General features: G+C 52.9%; 1 protein-coding gene across 1 annotated transcript; it reads right to left on the bottom strand.

Annotated features, from left to right (window-relative positions):
- Positions 1-2,231: 2,231 nt before the first annotated feature.
- Positions 2,232-19,796, bottom strand: LOC130386653 (chloride intracellular channel protein 4). The gene is made up of 6 exons (XM_056595675.1): positions 19,401-19,796; positions 12,909-13,018; positions 12,399-12,524; positions 4,463-4,569; positions 4,025-4,206; positions 2,232-2,444 (listed from the first exon to the last, which is right to left on the bottom strand). The coding sequence occupies exons 1-6, from the start codon at positions 19,461-19,463 to the stop codon at positions 2,283-2,285; spliced, it is 750 nt and encodes a 249-aa protein (XP_056451650.1). The 5' UTR covers positions 19,464-19,796; the 3' UTR covers positions 2,232-2,282.
- Positions 19,797-20,798: the final 1,002 nt, after the last annotated feature.

The raw sequence follows: 20,798 nt of genomic DNA, 5'->3' as shown, positions 1-20,798 counted from the left end.
TCTCCTCCCCCCTCGCTCTACGAAGGCACCTGCCTGATTTGAAGAATTATATAATATATTATATACATTGAACAATAAAGATGTAGCCTAGCATTGGCATGAACAGAAACTTTTACTGATCAATAAAGATTTGATTGTATTTTTCTACGACGACTCACTTCGAATGTTCCTTCTGAATATATGGCAATTAGGCAATTAAATATATTAAATATGTTTCAACTGATGCATAACAGATAAAAAATGGTTGCTTCTTTTTCCAGCCTTTTACCCATGAATCAAAAACAAATGTAAATTACAATGCGGCCTGTCTTGCGAAAGACGTTAGACACTCAACTTCAACCCGAAAATAAATTAATCAACGTAAAACCCCCCCAAAAAATTTTTCTTAATCCCCCCAGCTTTCAATCTGAGAAAACATTCTCGACTTCAACAACCTGACAATAAATAAATCGGCGTAAATCAAAAAAACAATCCAGTTGTAAATCACCCCACTGTCGAGTCTGTGAAATATGTGGAACTGTCTATATATTTGTGTGTCAGTGTGTCTGTGTGTCCGTGTGCGTTCTCGACTTTGACTTTAACAACCCAACTAAAAGACAAATAACTTAAAACAAACAAAAAAAAGTTAGAAATCACCCTAACCCATAAATAAAAGTTAAAAAAAACTGTTATAAATCACCCCGCTGTCGAGTCTGTGAAATATGTGGAACTGTCGATATATTTGTGCGTCTGTGTGTCTGTGTGCCTGTGTGCATTCTCGACCTCAAGTCAACAACCCAACTAAAGAACACATAACTTAAAATAAACAAAAAAAAGTTAGAAATCACCCAGCTGTCGAATCAGTGAAATACGTGAAATTGTTCGTCTTTGTGTGTCTGTGTGTCTGTGGGCGTTCTCAACATCAAAATGTAACAGCTCGACAATAGATAAATCAACGTAAAAACAAACAAAAAAACAACAGATTATAACAGTTATAAATCAACCCAGAGGTCGAAATTGTTGAAATATGTCGAAGTGTGCGTCTCTGTGTCTCCCTGTGTCTGTGTGTGTCTTTCTCGAACACAACCATTATGTAATTACGACCAATAGAAACGTTTGTTTTTAATGACCGTTATTAATCTTCAACTAGTGAGCGGGAAATTCCTCTCTCCGGGCGTTACCGTGGCGACCGGCTCTGTCACAGTGTTTGCTCTTTGGTTCCGTTCAGTCTGATGTTGTAAACTCTAGATGAGGGTTGGGGAGAGTGGGAGGGAGGGGAGAGGGGGGAGACGGGGGGTCGCTGTCAAACGCTGGCCATCTATTGTGTGTGTGTGGCGTTGTGTTTGCACATCCTTAAGACTTTGTGTTTTTTGATGTGTGTGTGTGTTGTGTGTGGTGTATGTGTGTGGTGTGTGTGCATTTGTTGTATGTGGGTGCGTTGTGTGTGCGCTTGTTAGTGTGTGTGTGTGTGTGTGTGTGCGTTTGCGTGTGCATGTGTGTGTCTCAGTATCTGTGTGTATTATGCTTGTGTGTTGTGTGTGTGTGTGTGTGGATGTGTTGTGTGGTGTGTGTGTGTGTGTGGTCTGTAAGTGTGTGTGTGTGTTTGTTGTATGTATGTGTTTGTGGTGTGTGTTTGTCTGTGTCTGTGTGGGCGTGTGCGTGTGTGTGTGTGCTAATGATGCTACGTACCGATGCTTATCGAACACACACACACACAGTATGAAGCAGTTCACACACAGAAACAAAAGGTCATTGATTTATGTTTTGAAATCAGTTTTAATTAAAGAATCCTTCTCAGAGACGACATTAAGGCCAGAAGAAAAATAAACACTTATCGTGAACACTAAGTGTAGCAAACCATATGAATATATATAGATATAGACATATATATGTATATATATATATATATATATATATATATATATATATATAGATGGACATATATATATGTATAATCTATATATAGATATAGATATAGCTATTTATAGATACATAGATGTGTATATATACACAAAACCCCCCACTCTCTTTCTCCCCCCTCCTCCCTCTCGCTCCCCTCTCCTTCCCTCCCTCTCTCTCTCCCTTTCCCTCTCTTTCTCTCCATCTCCCCCTCCTCCCCCCCCCTCTCTCCATCTCTCCCTCCTCTTCCCCTCCTTCTCTCTCTCCCTCCCTCTCTCTCCCCCTCTCTCCCCCCTCTAGTTGATGTGTTTGGCTACGTCCAGGTATGCGATCTCCACCTCCCTCTCTCCCTCTCCCTCTCTCTCTCCCCCCTCTCTCCCTCTCTCTCTCCCCCCTCCCTCCCTCTATTGGATGCGCTTCGCTACGTCCAGGTAAGCGATCTCCACCTCCCTCTCTGCGGGGCAGGTGGAGGTGAACTCTGTGCGCTGGGAGGCGTTGTCAAGGTAACGCCACACGCCCGTCATGTCGGCGGGGATCTCCAGCGAGCGGTACTTCCGGGCCACCACCTGCAGGTCCGGGGGGTAGAGGTAAAGACAGCCATGTTATTTTCGGATATAAATCTGCTTTAGCACGTTTGCTTTAGCATGCCCCCTGTAACTTTGAAAAAAATTTCTAGGCTAAGGTTAGGCTAGGCTAGGAGCACATCTCAGGATATGCAGGCTAAAGCCCAGTTCAGACCAAAGATTCACCTTGCAACGGCTTGCAACTCGCAACTCCTTGCGACGAGACGGGCTGCGACGTTCTAAAACTGGCCCGTTCACACTGGCTGCAACGCGCTGCAACGGGCTGCGACGCTAGTAGGTTTCCCTAGCAACTGTGAATGCTCTGGCACAGCTGAGAGCCGCAACAGCATTATTTGCATAGGTTAGGTTAGATTAGTTAGGTTTGCGATTAGTTAGGTTTGCAATTAGTTTTATTTTTATTTTGCTTGAGAGTAGGCTAGAGTTACTGTGTTTTGTCATTCTCCGGATATCGGATGTTTCCATCGGATATTTTTATGCTGGAGTGGACAGTACGGTACCGGGACGGAGTAAGACCGCGACGTACAAGTTGTTCTGTGCTGTGATTGGCTGAAGAGAAATAGTTAAATCGCCGCGTTCTAAAACTGGACCTTGCGATTTGACATGTTCAATCTCTGGCGACTCCTTGCAACTCCTTGCAACGACCCGTTCACACCGCCCCTGCGACGTTCTAAAACCGTCTCGTTGCAAGGTGAATCTTTGGTCTGAACTGGGCTTTAAGGTACGGCCACACTGAACGCGTTACGCGAGTAGGATTACGCACGTAACGCGCCTAACCTGCCGCTTGATCATTGTATGTCATAAAAAATGGTTCAACGCGCCTAACGCGCCTTACGCTCCTACGCAGCTAGATGAGCCTGCCCAAAACTTATTTTCCCCCGCTACTTTTCTTTTGCTCCTCAAACACGGCTGAGATCACCACCATCGCTGCGCTGTATTTGTTGTGGGAGTTCGAGGAGAGTAGGAAACCCAAACGCCGTCGTGTTTGGTGCATGACATCCTCCGTAGGCGCTCACAGCCGGGTGAGTTTCACCACCTCCTACAGGAACTCCGCCTGGATGACGGCCAGTTCCAGCGGTATTTTCGGTTGACTGGGGCCATGTTCGATGTCCTGCTAGCCCGGGTTGGTTCCAGGATCTCCCATCAGGACACCAACTACAGGCGCTCCATATCAGCTGTGGAGCACTGCGGAGCGCCTGTCCTCCGTCTCTCTGCCAGTGACGACGGGTCAAGCTCAACGCTGATTGGCTATCGCGGCTAAGCGTCACGCGTAGGAGCTTAAAAATGTACCTTTTTTTTTAACTCTACGTAGGTGTGTTGGGCGTGTTATATAGATGCGTAAAACGCGTCTAATGCTCCTAATGCGCTGCTTTAGCGCGTGTAACGCATCTACGCGCCTAAACCAATGGTTCCCTATTCAAAAATGCAGATTTTCTACGCCTGTAACGCGTGTAACGCGCTCAGTGTCTAGGACTAGGTTAGCTATGCTTGGCTAGGAGCGCATCTCAGGTTGTGCATGCTAAGGCTCTAAGACTAAGCTAGGCTAGGCTAGGCTAGTCCCTCACCTTGAGGATGTGCAGCTTGGGCAGCAGGTTGCAGTCGGCCAGGGTCAGCTCGGGGCCGTCCAGGAAGCGGCGGCGGGACTCGGGGAGGTCGCCGGCAGCGTCGGCGTCAATCTCCTCCGACAGCGGCGTTCGCAGGAAGTCATCGAGACGCCGCAAGGAACGGAGGAGGGCCTTCTCCAAAGCTGGGGGAGGGAGAGGGGGAGGGGGAGGAGGGAGGGAGGGAGGGAGGATGGGGAGAGGGGAGGGGGAAGGGAGAGGGAGGGAGAGAGGGAGGGAGGGAGAGAGAGCAAGAGAGAGATCTGACTCATCTGTCTGTATTGTACTTTACTGTAACCCCAACAAACACTCACTCACACACACACACACCAACAGACTCACTCGCTCACACACACAGATAGACACACACAGACGCACACACACAGACACACGCACACACACCTTCATTGGTGTCCTTGCGGGGGTTCTTGATGTAGGCAGAAAACTTGGCGAAGACGTCGATGCCGGCGGTGTGAGACTCCTTGTGGCGGGGGGCCAGCCGGGGGTACCTACACGCACACACACACGCATGCTCACACACATGTTGTTTGCAATAGACTCAAGACTCACCTCTGTTCACTTGGACTCTTAATAGCCCCCCCCTCCCACCCCTCCTACTTACTGTATGTTGTACGTCCCGGCACTTCACTGTGTGTGTGTATTTATGTGTGTGTGTGTGTGTGTGTGTGTGTGTGTGTGTGTGTGTGTGTGTGTGTGTGTGTGTGTGTGTGTGTGTGTTTGTGTTTTTGCGTGTACATGTGTGTTTGTGAATATGTATACTGTGGCAACTCGGTTCGGTAGAGGGCTCAAAGTAAGGACCAGGCAGGGTGTGAGGGTCCAAAGCCTCAAGCGGCGGTTTATTACAAACGTTTCCAATAAACACACAAGCGCACGCTGCACTTCAAAGACGGGGGGTTGCTCGAGTCGTCGTCCACGTGTCCGCCGTGCGGCTCACTATGCGTTGTCCCGATCCTCTGCGTCGTCCTCTCTTCCACTCGACTCTCCTCGATCTGTCGTTTGGTGGCCTCCTTTTAACACCTGGGTGCCTCCTGCCCAGGTGCTCCTCGTTTCCCCGATTGCGGCTCTCGGGAGGTTGGGATTTGTCGCCGGCTGTTGGCCACCGGCGGTATATCCCGGCCTCGACTCTCCCGAACAGGGGGCGTGGCACCGGGGGAATGCCACACACTCCCCCCCTTTGCTTATGCCCCTCCGTGCGTGGGGCCCAGCCCCCGCACGCATCTCGGCGGGAAAGAGCGTCAGCGTTGGTGTGTTCCCGCCCCGGCCTATGCTCCACGGTGAAGGAGAAGGGCTGGAGGGACAGGAACCACCTTGTTACCCGAGCATTCGTGTCCTTGGCGGTGGCCATCCACTTCAGTGGGGCGTGGTCCGTCACCAGGACGAACTGGTGTCCTAAAAGATAGTAGGTTAGTTTGGTGACGGCCCACTTAATGGCCAACGCCTCCTTCTCTACTGTAATGTAGTTCCGCTCGTGGGGGAGGAGCTTCCGGCTGAGATAGGTCACCGGATGCTCCTCTCCGTTCCGGACCTGGGACAGGACCCCACCTAGTCCCACCTCGGACGCGTCTGTTTGTAGGGTGAAAGGGAGGTTAAAGTCAGGGGTGACCAGTAACGGCTCCTTACATAAGGCCCCCCGTAGGTCCTCGAAGGCCCTCGACGCTGCCTCAGTCCAGTGGACCCTATCCGGGAGGGCCTTCCGGGTGAGGTCGTTCAGGGGGCAGGCTAGGCATACCCCGGGATAAAACGCTGGTAATACCCCACCAGCCCCAGGAACGATCTCACCTGCTTCTTGGTCTGGGGTTGGGGCCACTCCCGGATAGCCGCCACCTTGTCCTCCTGGGGTCGCACGTTCCCCCTCCCCACCCGGTACCCCAAATAGGCCGTCTCCTCCCGCCCCAACCGGCACTTTGCAGGGTTGGCGGTCAGCCCGGCCGCCCGTAGGCCGTTGAGCACGGCCCGCACGTGCTTGACGTGTTCGTCCCAACTGGCGCTGTGGATGATTATATCATCGATATATGCTGCTGCGTAACTGCTGTGCGGCCTTAGGACCTGGTCCATCATCCGCTGGAACGTAGCGGGGGCCCCGTGGACACCAAAGGGCAGGACGGTGTACTGGAACAGGCCCCCTGGCGTCGCGAAGGCCGTCTTCTCCCGGGACGACGGTGCCAGGGGGACCTGCCAGTACCCCTTGGTTAGGTCCAGCGTGGACCTGCCAGTGCGTCCACTCTAGGCATGGGGTAGGAGTCAAAGTCAGATACTTCATTTAGCCGGCGAAAGTCATTACAGAACCTGTGGGTCCCGTCCGATTTGGGCACCAGCACGATAGGGCTAGCCCAGGCGCTACGGGATTCCTCAATCACCCCCAGTTTCAGGATCCGCTCTACCTCGGCTCGGATGGCGTTGCGCCGGGACTCGGGCACCCGGTAGGGCGGGATCCGGACTGTCACCCCCGGAGCGGTCCGGATCTCATGGGAGATCACCGAGGTCCGCCCCGGTACGTCCGAGAACACGTCCCGGTTCTGCAGCACCAGCTCCCCTAGTTCTTGTCCTCTGGGCGGGGCTGAGGTCGGTCCCCATCGGGACGTCAGGGATCGCGGGCCGAGCCATCAAGGCCATGGGGGCCCGTAGGGGAGGGTCGTCCTCACCCCGCCACTGTTTTAACAGATTCACATGATAAACCTGGGTGGGCTTGCGTCTCCCGGGTTGCCTCACCTTATAGTTGACGGGCCCCACGGCCTCTACCACCTCGTACGGGCCCTGCCATTTCGCGAGAAACTTGCACTCGCTGGTTGGAACCAGCACTAAGACCCGGTCTCCCGGTCGGAAGTTCCGCACGCGCGCCCCCCTGTTATACACGCGCGCTTGGGCCTGTTGAGCACGGGCGAGGTGGTCTCGGACTATGGGCCAGACCTTGGCCATTCGGTCCCTGACGAGCTCCACATGTTCGACGGTGGTCCTGTGTGTAGAGGGATGACTCTCCCACGCCTCCTTCGCCAGGTCCAGTATTCCACGGGGCCTCCTCCCATAAAGGAGTTCGAAGGGCGAGAACCCCGTGGAAGCCTGGGGCACCTCACGAATGGCGAAGAGGACGTGGGGGAGTAACTGGTCCCAGTTCTTCCCGTCCGCCTCGATGCTCTTCTTGAGCATCCGTTTGATGGTCTGGTTGAACCGCTCGACTAGCCCGTCCGTCTGCGGGTGATACACCGAGGTCCGGAGCTGGGAGACCTGTAACAGTTTTAGTAGCTCCTTGACCACGCGGGACATGAAACACAAGCCTTGATCGGTGAGGATCTCCTTTGGGAGCCCCACCCGGCTAAAGAGTAGCACTAGCTCTCGGGCTACCGCCTTGCTAGTCGCCGCACGCAGCGGGAGGGCCTCGGGGTATCGGGTCGCATAATCTAATATGACGAGGAGATATCGATGACCCCGGCTCGTCCTGGGGAGGGGTCCTACAATGTCCAGCGCTATTCTCTCGAAGGGGGTCTCAATAATGGGCATCGGTATGAGCGGACTCCGCTCCACTGCCCGCGGGGCTACGCGCTGGCAGTCGGGACACTCCTGGCAGTAACGCGCTACGTCTCTACGTACCCCGGGCCAATAGAACCGCGCCACCACCCGCTCTCGCGTTTTGTCCATGCCCAGATGTGCGCCGAGCAAATGTGTGTGGGCCATGAACAAAACCTTAGACACGTACGGCCGCGGTACCACTAGTTGTTGTACTACCTCCCCCTCGCGTACGTCGACCCTGTACAGCAACCCCCGCTGAGTGCAGAAGTGGGGGTGGGTCAGGTGGCTCACTGAGTCCCTCACCTGACCGTCGTGGGCGACCACGTGTCCCCACGCGTGCCGCAGGGCATCGTCCCGATGCTGGGCCGTAGCGAACTGTCCCGGTCGGGCCGAGTTCTCCCCCCCGGCCCTGGGCGAAGTCCGACAGCTCAGTTAGGGGGGAGCTCTCGGGCTCCCCGGGGGTGTTCCCCTCTCGGAGGGCGGTAACGGTGTCGGAGCTGGGCCCTGCTCCGTCTCCCGGTCCCGGGCGTGCCTGGCTCCCGGTAGATCGGGGCGGGCTTCCCGGCGCCGACAGACCCTCTCCTCCGGAACCCGGCTCGTCGTCCGTCTCGGTCCGCGCGGCGGTCGGTCGGCGGGTCGCTCCCAGTGCTGGTCCGGGGTCGGCGGCGGTCGTCGGGGCGGGTCCGGACTCCGACCCGGACTCTCGCGTCGGCGGGCGCCTTGCCCCTCGCTGGGCCGGGCGTCCGCTTCGGCCGGCCGGACGGTGCAGCTCCCGTCCCCCTCGGTTCCCCCTCATGGGGCTCCAAAAGCGGGTGAAGATGGGGCAGTCCCGGCCGATCAGGAACGGCACCGGAAGGGTCGGTACTATCCCGGCCCGGGCGACGAAGACCCCCTGTGGTGTGCGTACTACCACGTGGCAGGTTTCGTACGTCCGGGTGTCGCCGTGTACGCAGGGGACCTGCATCGGGGTTCCCGGTCTGCCCCCGGCTAGGTCGGCCCTCACCAGGGTCACGGCACTCCCCGTGTCCAGCAGGGCATGGGTGTCCTGTTGCATCACCTTGATGGGGACGGTGGGGGAGTCCTTGTCGCCCTGTGTCCAGCAGGTCGCCAGCATACAGGTGGGGCGGTCTCTCGGGGCGGTGCACGCGGAGGGCATGGGGACGTCCTGTCGGTCGGGACAGTCCCGGACCAGGTGTCCCCGTTGTCCGCAGTGGTAGCAGCGCCGGGTCTCGGGTTCCCCTCGTTCTCGGGGCGGGGTGGACGGCCGGGTCCTCGACGGCGGTGTTGGAGTCTCTCTCCGGGATGCCCGGGGGTTGGGTCTCGGGCCCGCCGCCAGCCGCTGGGCCACCTGCCAGTTCTCCAGCTGGCGCACGAGGTCGTCCACGGTCTCAGGGTGGTGGTGGGCCAGCACCCTCCGGGCGTCGGGGGGCAGCTGTCGCACGGTGTTGTCCACCACGACCCGATCCACGGGGCTGGGTCCCGCACCGTCTACCAGCCACCTCCGGGCTAGCCGACATTGGTGGGCCACCTGGGTCCGTACGGGTCCTCGGACGTCGAACGTCCACTCGTGGAAATTGAGGGCCTTCGCAGCAAGGCTATGTCCATAGTAGGCCAAGACGGCCGCCTTGAGTGCGGTGTACCGGCCCGCGTCCCCGGGGTTGAGGTCCTGACTCGCCTGCTGGGCGGGCCCGGTTAAAAACGGGGCCACTATATAGGCCCACTGGGCCTCTGGCCACCCCTCCCGGGTTGCCACCTGCTCAAATGTCTCTAGGTAGGCCTCGACATCGTCGTCGGTTCCTAGCTTTGTGAGCCGACTCGTCGGGCGGTGGTCGGCTGGTCGCGGGCGGCCTGCTGGGTCAGGCGGAGCACCGCCTCCGTCAGCAGGGCCAGGCTGGGGTCCGATCCTCTCGGGCCGGCTGGTCCCGCGGCTGTCCCGGGGTTCTGCATCTACGTCCGCGGGTATTCACCTCCGCGAACGGAGGAACCGCACCGGAAAAAACAAAAAAAAATCCAAAAACGAAGAGCCACTGCCAAAACGCGGGGGGGGGGGTCCTTACCGGGAGCCGTACGTGGACCGAGTTGCCTGCATTCTCCACCATATGTGGCAACTCGGTTCGGTAGAGGGGCTCAAGTAAGGACCAGGCAGGGTGTGAGGGTCCAAAGCCTCAAGCGGCGGTTTATTACAAACGTTTCCAATAAACACACAAGCGCACGCTGCACTTCAAAGACGGGGGTTGCTCGAGTCGTCGTCCACGTGTCCGCCGTGCGGCTCACTATGCATTGTCCCGATCCTCTGCGTCGTCCTCTCTTCCACTCGACTCTCCTCGATCTGTCGTTTGGTGGCCTCCTTTTAACACCTGGGTGCCTCCTGCCCAGGTGCTCCTCGTTTCCCCGATTGCGGCTCTCGGGAGGTTGGGATTTGTCGCCGGCTGTTGGCCACCGGTATATCCCGGCCTCGACTCTCCCGAACAGGGGGCGTGGCACCGGGGGAATGCCACAATACCAGTGTGTGTGTGTGTGTGTGTGTGTGTGTGTGTGTCTGAGTAGGAAAGTGCTTGTCTGTATGTGCAGGTGTGTGAGCGTGTCTGTGCGTGTGTGTCTATCTGTATGTGTGTGTGTCTGTGTGTGCGTATGTGTGTATGTGAGTTTGTTTGTGCATGTGTTTTTGTGTGTGTTTGTGTGTGTGTGTGTATTGTGGCAACCCGGTTCGGAAAAGTGTCTGTTCTCACGGCAAGTACCACGCACTGGACATGGTTTAAGCCGCAGTCTGCGTTTATTCACAAATAAAGTGACTGAACAAGAGATACAATACTGAACTAGGGTCTCCGTGAGCCTCGTAGTCTGTGGTGAGTCTATTGTCTCCTCCTGGTTGGTCTTTCTTCCTCGAACCCGGAATGAGTCCTCGGCTGCCTTTTAAGATGTCCGCCCGCTCGTTTCCTCCCTCCGGCCAGGTGTTCCCCATCTGGCTGATGAGGGTGAGGAATGTGGAGCTCTCTGCCGCCGGCTAGTGGATGGCGGCGGTACACGCCCTCCACGACTAGCCCCCGGATCCCCCTGGTGGGGAGCTGGTTGTCACAGTATGTGTGTTTGTTATCGTGTGTTGCAAGTGAGTTGGTGTGTGTGTGTGTGCATGTGTGTCTGTGTGTGTGTGTGTGTGTGTGTTTGCATGCATATGAGTGTGTTTGTATGTCTCTGTAGGTCCGTGTGTCAGTGTTATTGCGTGTGTCTGTGTGTATGTGTATGTCTGGCTGAGTTTGTGTGTGAGTCTGAGACTTAAATAAACACAAAAGTAGTGCAAAGTGCCAACCAAATGGCGATAGTTCCTGGTCCATTTAGCCCTGGCCTTAACAAGCCTGTTAACATCATTGGACAGACCCAGTTGTCACTCATAACGCTGATTATGATTCCGCTAGCCGTTCTGATCGGAGCTTCACAGCAGCAGAGTGTTGAAGACCCATTGACTTTTATATAATAAATATGTCTTACAATATCCATAGAACCCAAATATAACTTGCAAAAACCCATGGTAAAGTTAATGTTAATATTAATATTACTGATAGTGAAGCCTTTGTCACAATGACAAAGAAACTGCTGCATGGGAAATTGCTGCCAAATAAATTCCATTCAGGTGAGTTTCAACAACAGTTGACCAAAGCACATAGCAAAAAAACAAAACAAAGATTCTCTATATCTACGATACGTTACGTTATGTTACGCTTAATACTACTTATGCATTCAACAGATTGGCGATTTCTTTTTCCAGATAGCCTCCCTGTATTTATTTATGTTTACAGTGTTCCCTTTTTGAGTTATTATATGCTTGTACTCCTCATAGACCTCCACAAGCAGCTTCTGTTCGCCACAGGAAAAGATCCCGCGCGGGCCTTTTCGGACATTGATCCATGATTCGACATTAACAGATCTGGGCTGGTTCTTGTGAGAACGCTTAATCCACGATAACATAAGCCTGGCTTGAACTAACCTGAGCAAGGTAAGGTTGAATGGGTTGATGGAATGGCTTTAGCCTCAAGTGGAAGTTAGCGTTAGTTCTAACCAGGCTTAATCAACTAAGCGCCGCTTTCGTTAACGACTTTGATGGAATACCTCTCTGGTGTGTGCGTAATTAGCCGTTAGAAGCCGTTTTGAACATCTTTAAGAGTGGTCATTAGTTTTATACCATAGTCAACACGGTATTCGATGCCGTTTTACTGGCATTACAAAAAATTTAAAAGGGGTCCGCTGAGTGAAACGTCAGCGTTTCTCTCTGTTGTGTGTGTTTATGAGTGTGTGTAGTATATGAGTATATGTGTGTATACAGTATATGTGTGCGCTGCATGCGTGTGTGTGTGTGTGTGTGTGTGCACTTCATGTGCGTGTATGAGCTGCATATGTGTGTGTGTGTGTGTGTGTATGTTTGTGTGTGTGTGTGTGGTGTGTGTGTGTGTGTGTGTGTGTGTGTGTGTGTGTGTGTGTGTGTGTGTGTGTGTGTGTGTGTGTGTGTGTGTGTGTGTGTGTGTGAGCTGCATGCATGTGTGTGTGTGCTTCATTTGTGTGTGTGCACTCCATCCCCCCGTGGCGGGGTGAGCTTCTCCTCCAGGAACTTCTCCATCCTGTGTGTGTGTGTGTATTAGTGTGTGTGCGTGTGTGTGTGCATCTCTGTGTTTGTATTAGTGTCTGTGTGTGTGTATGTGTTTGTATTAGTGTGTGTGTACTTGTGTGTGTGTGTGTGTGTGTGTGTGTGTGTGTGTGTGTTGTGTGTGTGTGTGTGTGTGTGTGTGTGTGTGTGTGTGTGTGTAGGGTGTGTGTGTGTCACCGTGGGGGGGTGAGCTTCTCCTCCAGGAACTCCTCGATGAGGTTGACGTCGACCTTCAGCTCCCCGTTGAAGGTCACGAACGGCGGGTTGGTGCCCGGCGCCAGGGCCTGCAGGTCGGCCGGTTTCCTAGGTAACAGCCAATCAGAGAGAGGCGTGACCATCACACACACACACATACACCGAGCACACACAGGGCAGGGCCAAGCATGAGTCTCTTTCCCCCCCTCCCCAACCGTTTCAGGTCCACGGTGGTCTCTCGCTCTCTCTCTCTCTCTCTCTCTCTCTCTCTCTCTCCCTCTATATCTCTCTGTCTCTGTCTGTGTCTCTGTGTCTCTGTCTCTCTCTCCCCCCTCTCTCCCTCTCTCTTCTCTCCCCTCTCTCTCTCCCCCCTCTCTCCCCTCTCTTCTCTCCCCTCTCTCTCTCGCTCCCCTCTCTCTCGCCCCCCTCTCTCCCTCTCTCTTCTCTCCCCTCTCTCTCTCGCCCCCCTCTCTCTCGCCCCCCTCTCTCTACCTCTTCAGGTCCACGGTGGTCACGTTGAAGACCACCCCCTTCAGCCACAGGATCATGAAGAGCCGCTGGGAGAAGGGGCAGTTACCCAGGCTCTCTCCGTCGCTGCCCGCCTGGGGATACACACACATGGGAAACACACAGACACAGGTTAAACACTCAGACATGGTAAACACATACACACACACAATAAACACACACACAAATGGTAAACACACACAAATTTTAAAAACACACACACACGCACATGGTAAACACTCACACACACGCACACACACGCTTTCCAACACACACCCATGGTAAACACACACACACACGTTTTACATAGTGTGGCAACCCGTCCCCAACAGGCGGCCCAGGGGAGAGGTGGTGGATGGCATGTACAGGGACGAGACAATCACCTGGACTCTACCGTGGCTCATGGAGTCATTAGTATTATTTTTCGTTTATCTCACTTTGGGCACCAACCCACGCGGTTTCTGTTATTCCTCGAATAAATGCCTTGTTTTGGCTTTGAACGGACCTGGGCGTTTGGTGATTCCTGAGCAACTGAGACATTCCTGGGGCAGGGTCGCCACATATGGTGGAGAATGCAGGCAACCTGACCACGCTACGGACTACTCAGGTTTACCAACCCACCCGCCAATGCAGAACCCGGATGGAGCCGCCGCCGCCCAGCGCCAGTAACAGGACCAAGCCCTGGCCGCCGCCACCCAGAGGGACACCGCCGAGAGCCTCGTCCTTCTCCGGGAGGTGGTGCTATGCCTCACTCAACAGGCAGTTTGTGAATCCCGACCTCCGCGCCGACCAGCCGCCTCACCAAACTCGGTCCGGAAGACGACGTGGAGGCCTACTTGGAGGTCTTCCAGAGGACAGCAAGTCGGGAGAGCTGGCCCGAGGACCAGTGGGCCCACATCCTGTCCCCCTTCCTCACCGGACCCGCACAGCAGGCAAGCCAGGACCTGGCGCCGGAGCGCGCCAGTCAGTACCCGGCGTTGATACAGGCAATATTGGCATACTATGGACATAGCCTCGCCGCCAGGGCCCAGCGCTTCCACGAATGGTGATTTGACATCCGAGGCGCCGTGCAGACTCAAATCTCCCAGTACGGGAGGCTGATCCGGAGATGGCTCGCAGACGGCGAAGGACCCAGCCTCCTGGACAGGGTGTTAATATACAATACCGTCCATCAGCTCCCGCCAGACACCCGGAGAACCCTCGCCACCAACCACCCCGACACGGTAGACGAGCTGGTCCGGCAATTGGAGAACTGGCAGGTGGCTCAAAAGCTGAGTCTTAGTGTCCGGAACCCATCGCGGCCCAGTGAGACACACCGGGACCGACGAGGACCGAATCCATTGCCGGGGTGATAAGAGACGTTGTCCAATACTGTCAGACCTGCCCCTTCTGCCAGCATACTGCCCCGAGACCCTCGATTCGGAACCCTTTGATCCCCATGCCCATAATTGAAGTACCGTTCGACCGGTTAGCTCTGGACATTGTCGGGCCTCTCCCGAAGACCAGCCGGGGACATAGGTATGCCCTACTACTCCGCGCCGCCACTGCCAAGGTGGTCGCTATGGAGCTGATGCTCCTGTTCATTCGAGCATGGATAGCCAGGGAGGTACTCCCAGACCAGGGATCCTGTTTTATGTCACGGGTGATCAAAGAACTGCTTAGCCTCCTCCAGGTAAAGTAGCTCCGGACATCTGTGTACCACCCCCAGACAGACGGGCTCGTGGAACGTTTTAACAAGACACTTAAACAAATGCTCAAGAAGTTCATGGACACCGACGGGAAAAATTGGGACCAGCTCTTGCCCCACGTCCTGTGCGCAGTCCGTGAAGTGCCCCAAGCCTCCACGGGTTTCTCCCCCTGCGAGCTGCTGTACGGGAGAAGACCTTCGGGAGAGTCGGCCATCCCCTCATCGCACTATGGTGGACCACGTGGAGCAGTTGAAGGGACCGCATGGCACACTTCTGGCCCATCGCCCGGACCATCTCCGACAGGCCCAGCAAGCTCAAGCCTGGGTCAACAACCGGGGAGCCCAGCTGCGCATATTTCAGCCCGGCGACCTGGTCCTGGTCCTCATACCTACGGCAGAGTGCAAGTTCTTGGCCAAGTGGCAGGGGCCCTACAAGTAGTCGACAGGGTGGGGGAGGTGAACTACAGAGTACGGCAGCCCGGGAGACGCAAACCCACCCAACTCACCACGGCAACCTGCTGAAGCAGTGGTGGACTGGAGCTAACCCATCGGCACCGGCAACCCTGGTTCTGGCCGCCCGACGCGAAATACCAGTGGTTCCCGTGGGAGAAGACCTCAGCCCGACCCAGAAGCAAGTCCTCGAGGAAGTCATCCTACAGCACCAGGATGTCTTCTCAGAAGTGCCCGGGAGGACCACGGTCGCCCAACACGACATTAAGATGGCGCCAGGCGTCACCGTGCCCGTCCCCCTCTACCGGGTCCAGGAAGCCCGTAGGAACGCGATCCGGGAGGAGGTTGCAAGAATGCCCCGCCCTACCTCCAAAAAACTGGTGAAATAATTTCTTAGTCTGGTAGGGTACTACTAGAGGTTTATCCCCAGCTTCGCCACTCTGGCCAGTCCCCTAAATAACCTGACCCGGAAGGCCCTGCCAGACCGGTTAACATGGTCAAGTGGGCCCTTGTCAAGCTGAGGTACTATCTCCTGGGCCGGGTATTCATGCTCGTCACCGACCACGCGCCACTCAAGTGGATGGCCAGCGCGAAGGAGTCGAACGCGCGGGTGACGAGTTGGTTCCTGGCCCTCCAGGATTTCAGGTTCCAGGTAGACCACAGGCCGGGCAGGGAACATGCCAACGCCAACGCTCTGTCCCGCCGAGATGCCTGTCTCTGGTCAGTCAGAGACAACCCGAGGCTTCAACCAGCGGTGGTGGGGTGTGGCAACCCGGCCCCAACACCTCGGGCCAGGCGGCCCAGGGAAGAGGTGGTGGATGGCATGTACAGCCGATATCCACCAGTCAAAGCCAGAGAGCGTCCATTGCGTCACCCTAATCGGCGCAATGGAGAACACCTGCTGCGGAGGACAAGCAAGACCCGGTACCCCTTCAAAAGGCTGTGACATGTTCTCTTAGGGGGAGAACTGGGAGCCCGAGCGGAGCAGGGAACCTTCCAGGACCCGATACGGACATGAAGACGAGTGGATCTAGCGGACCTATCCCCAGCGGTCCCAAGGGAACCCCGACGACGTACACCCACGCGGAACGCACCGCTGGAACAGCGCTCCCAATGGGAGCGACCTTCCACTCTAGGGACAAGACTGGCCCGGCCAGAGAGACAATCACCTGGACTCTACCGTGGCTCACGGTAGCAACGGAGACATCCCTTGCGCAGGGTCGCCACAATATGGTAAACGCACACATGTTACACACACACACGCATACACACACACAGATGTTAAACACACACACATGTTAAACACACCCGCAAACATGTTAAACACACACATATGCACAAAGTCAAACACAGGGTAAACACACACACACACAGTGAACACACACATACACACAAACAGGGCAAACACACACACACAGCATGGCTCTCAAGTCTCACGCATTCGGCGTGAGACGCACGCAATTCAACCCATGCACACACTCACACGCCACACTTCCTATTTCTTACGCAGAGAAATTACCAGTATAGCGCCCACCAATTTGCGCCGCTATTTAACAGTGGAGCAAGTAAGAAACAAATGGGTGCCCCGTACGTCCTCTTTTGCTCGGACATGCCCTCTTTTTGAGACACTTTAAAAACAATGTCTCCGGGCGGAATTTCAAAATCGTCCTGGATTTTATTACAAAGCCTCATACATGTTCACATTGAATTTGCATTGCGTTTCTCTGGGTCGTTCACAAACTAGTTAGGCTACACCCTCCCCTACTCAGTTCTGTTCGCATTGTATTATTGGAAGTGAGTAGGGGGCAGGGGCGTAGCTTGGGCCGGGGCTTCCGGGGCGGGGCCCCGGGGCCCTGGGGGTCCAGGGGGGCCCGGCCGCATGGGCCCCGCCTAGCCCCTGTCGGGCCCCCGAGCGGCCGCCTGACGGTCGCCGTGCTGGCGATGTGAAAGCAGCATAAGATGTCTTCATGTGATTGTAAAAAGGAACTGACCGCATTATATAGACTCTCTTCTCTCATAACATCACAGTCAGGGTGGCTTATATAATTATCTTCCTCTGCCTTAATGTATGTAATTTGGTTACAGTAGTGATATTTTGGCCAGGAATAAAAAAGTATATACAATCGCACTTAGGCAATTTCATTTATTTTCTTTTATTTTCAACATTTACAAAAGAATAGGGCCTGCTGGGAAATCTGTTCGACCAATCACTGTGATGTTTTGAGTGTACATACCGTCTATGGTACATACGACGTACCCTACATGATACTCCCGTATACCACAATGCAATGCGGCCGTGTTTTTCCGAAGGAGAAGAAGAAGCTGATTAACTGCGAAAACGAATACATTTAATGATGGAGTCTCTGTCTTCGTTTAGAAATGAAATTTATTTGGAATCTAACAAAGAAAATGTAACATTCAAAATTAATTAAAAAAAACTTGAACAGGGAAATGTAACATTCAACATCAGTCCAACCTCCAGCTTTCCTCGTGAGTACCCGGATTGTTTACATGATGTGGGCGCATCTGTCTGCGTCACACAAATACCCGGCGTATTTACTGACGCACATGACGTTTAAAAATGTTCAGCATAGTGTCCGAATGCTCGTTTGTTCGTTCCCTATATAGTGCACTATATCATGAACACTATATGGGGAATAGTGAGTGAGTATTGTTAAAAGCTAAGCCATACCATTGCAATGTTTTGCAAGCTAAAAAGTGGTACTAAAAAACGTAAAGAGAAGAAAGACCTGGCGCGCAATTCGAAATGTTTGCACAGCGTTTTTCCTGTACCTCACCATACCAGTGACAGTAGCCACGGCAGAGCGGTAATTTTCCAAGCTCAAATTGATAAAGACTTCCCTAAGGAGCGCCATTGCACAGTAGCGATTGAGTGTATTGGCCATACTCTCCATCGAGAATGAAAGAGCAAGGAAATTGGATTTCACCTCTTTTATCAACAAGTTCGCTGAACAGAAGGCACGCAGAGTTAACTTCTGAACGGGTAAGAGCAGTTGTTATTTTATTATTGGTTATGGCCGCTGTGCCATGTAGGAGTATGTTACCATTGGCCATTTTGATTAGGCCATAGTTGTGCTGTTTGGGAAATGTTGTTGTGTGGTCAGCTGAATGGAGTATTTATGTTTTGTTTTTAATAGTAGGCAGTGTGTTGCAAATACAGTGTACGTGGTCCTAATAATGTTTCCGTGATTTTGACGTGTGATCTAGGGATGCTAAGTCTCTGTCGATGGTTCTGATGATGATTTTGCGTTCTCTCGTTGTGGCCGCTGTTGGCTTAGGCCCTAGAGGGGAGTGGATGCATTCGCGTTTGTGTGTGTGTGTTTGTGTTTGTGTGTGTGTGGGGGGGGGGTTGGGGCCCAGCGCGATCTTGCCCCGAGGCCTATCACAACTAAGCTACGCCACTGGTAGGGGGAGAGGCTTAGTAGAGCCTTCAGATTGGACGGTTTGACTTTAGAGTTACCGTCATGTTTTGTATTTCCTTTTTTTACCATTATTGTTTTATAGGGACAAACATCAACAAATTTCTCCTACAGGGGATTGATAAAGTTCTATATATTGAACAGAAAGAAACACTTGGTCATACTTTACACACTTTACCACAGCGTTGGCCTACTGAATGCCACAGATATATTTTAAGCATTGGACCGAATGGCACATAAATATATATTTTTGCACGTTTGCAACGTTTAAAATTTCAGGGAAAAGTATATGCCTCTACTGGTGTTGCTTAGGCCAATAGCCTTTTGAGGCAGTGTTGTTTCTGAATATGTGTTAAGGGCCAATAATGCTTTCTATCATACATTAGTCACCATGTCTCTGGACACATTTGTATGCAGTCACATGTTCATATCCCCCTCCCCCCCCGCAGACAAAATCTCACTCTAAATTCAGTTCAAAACTTGAGAGCCCTGCACACAGGGTAAACATAAACACACATGGTACATACATACACAAACATAGAGTAAACACACACACATGGTAAACACACACGTCAAACAAACACACACACACGTTATACAGATGCAAAGAAATTCACACAAGAACACACACACATGCACATATACGTCCACATATACACACACACATTCAAACACAGAAACACACACATGCATGCACAAACAGATTAAACAGCAACTGATATTAAACTTTCACACATACACATGCACACACCTGCACACACACATATTAAACTCACAAACTCAGTTATTAAACATTCAGACACACACACACACACATACTGTATATTTAACGTACTAACACATCAAAGCACACACACACACACTCACAAAATACAATTGAAATCTAAATCTAAAACTTACCTTAACATACAGTACAATAGCAGGAAAACCCAACTTTTTCGTGGCAATCTCAAACCAGGACATGGTGTGTGTGTGTGTGTGTGTGTGTGTGTGTGTGTGTGTGTGTGTGTGTGTGTGTGTGTGTGTGTGTGTGTGTGTGTCTGTGTCTGTGTCTGTGTGTGTGTGTGTGTGTGTGTGTGTGTGTTTATGTGTGTTAGTGGGTTTGCGTGCATCTGTAAATGAAGTTCGAAAAAATTCTGAATTGTTGTAATCGGTAATTCTCCTCTAAAGTACTTGACTTTCAAAATGAGAGAGAGAGAGACAGAGAGAGAGGGAGAGGGAGAGAGAGAGAGAGAGAGGGGGAGAGAGAGAGAGAGAGAGAGAGAGAGAGAGAGAGAGAGAGAGAGAGAGAGAGAGAGAGAGAGAGAGAGATAGAGAGAGAGAGCGAGAGAGAGTTTATTGAAATGAATCCCCTTTTGTTACAAGTGGAGTGTGAGGATGAGGACAGTGAGGGACTGAATCACAGCTGGTCTGAGACGTGTGGGCAACAGAGGAATGGGTCAGCCTACGCACACACACACAAACACAAACACACTCACACACTCGCACGCACACACACACACATACACATGCAAACACACACGAACACACATGCAGACACTTGCAAACACACACTAAAACGTGGGACACAATGACACTGTACTGTAGAGACAAGGACGCAGAGATGGTTTCTCTCCCCCACAGAAGAGAATTCCTTACTGTTATTTTTGAAAGGGTGAAAGGATGTGTGAGTGGTTGTGGGTATGCTCACATTTGTGTATGCGTTTGTGGGTGATGGTGTGTGAGTTTGTGTATTCCTATGTGCATGCGTGTGTGCGAATGTATGCTCGCATGTGTATGTGTGTTTGATGGTGATGGTGTGGGCTTGTGTATGTCATACGTGTGTGTTTTTGTGTGTGTGTGTGTGTGTGTGTGTGTGTAAACCTAACAAAAATGTCAAAATCTGCAGGATTAAGTCCCTTTGATTCCCCCGCCTACTGGGAGTTGACTTCAAGGAGATTTTCCGTTCAATTCCAGGCATTGACCGCTTAAAGTGAGGGCTGCTTTAGTGGAATTGAATTGCTGTGCATATTGACATCGAGTTGTTTAACCACCCCTCCTACTTACTGTATGTTGTACGTCCTAGCACTTAATGTAAGCACTTATGTATGTCGTACCTAGGTATAGTACTTCTCTCTCGCTCTCGCTCTCTCTCTCTCTCTCTCTCTCTCTCTCTCTCTCTCTCTCTCTCTCTCTCTCTCTCTCTCTCTCTCCCCCCCCCCCGTCTGTCTTTCTCTATAGAGAGAGTCCTAATTTCCTATACCTCATTTGGCATTTTGCCTCCCGTATATGTCGGCCTACAGAAGTGTTGTGAATACC

Source organism: Gadus chalcogrammus, chromosome 7 (assembly GCF_026213295.1).
Source record: "Gadus chalcogrammus isolate NIFS_2021 chromosome 7, NIFS_Gcha_1.0, whole genome shotgun sequence".
Classification (NCBI taxonomy): domain Eukaryota; kingdom Metazoa; phylum Chordata; class Actinopteri; order Gadiformes; family Gadidae; genus Gadus; species Gadus chalcogrammus.
The sequence above is the reverse complement of the archived record's forward strand: the minus strand, read 5'-3'. Positions and strand labels throughout refer to the sequence as shown.

Bases quoted from the DNA above. Each gene is read 5' to 3' on its own strand.
- LOC130386653 (XM_056595675.1), bottom strand. From the start codon at position 19,463: ATGTCCTGGTTTGAGATTGCCACGAAAAAGTTGGGTTTTCCTGCTATT. The intron at 4,570-12,398 runs GTGACACACACA...GTGTGCGTGTAG, and splicing joins GAGAAGCTCACCCCCCCACG to GTACCCCCGGCTGGCCCCCC. The intron at 2,445-4,024 runs GTGAGGGACTAG...CCGGACCTGCAG, and splicing joins CCAAGCTGCACATCCTCAAG to GTGGTGGCCCGGAAGTACCG.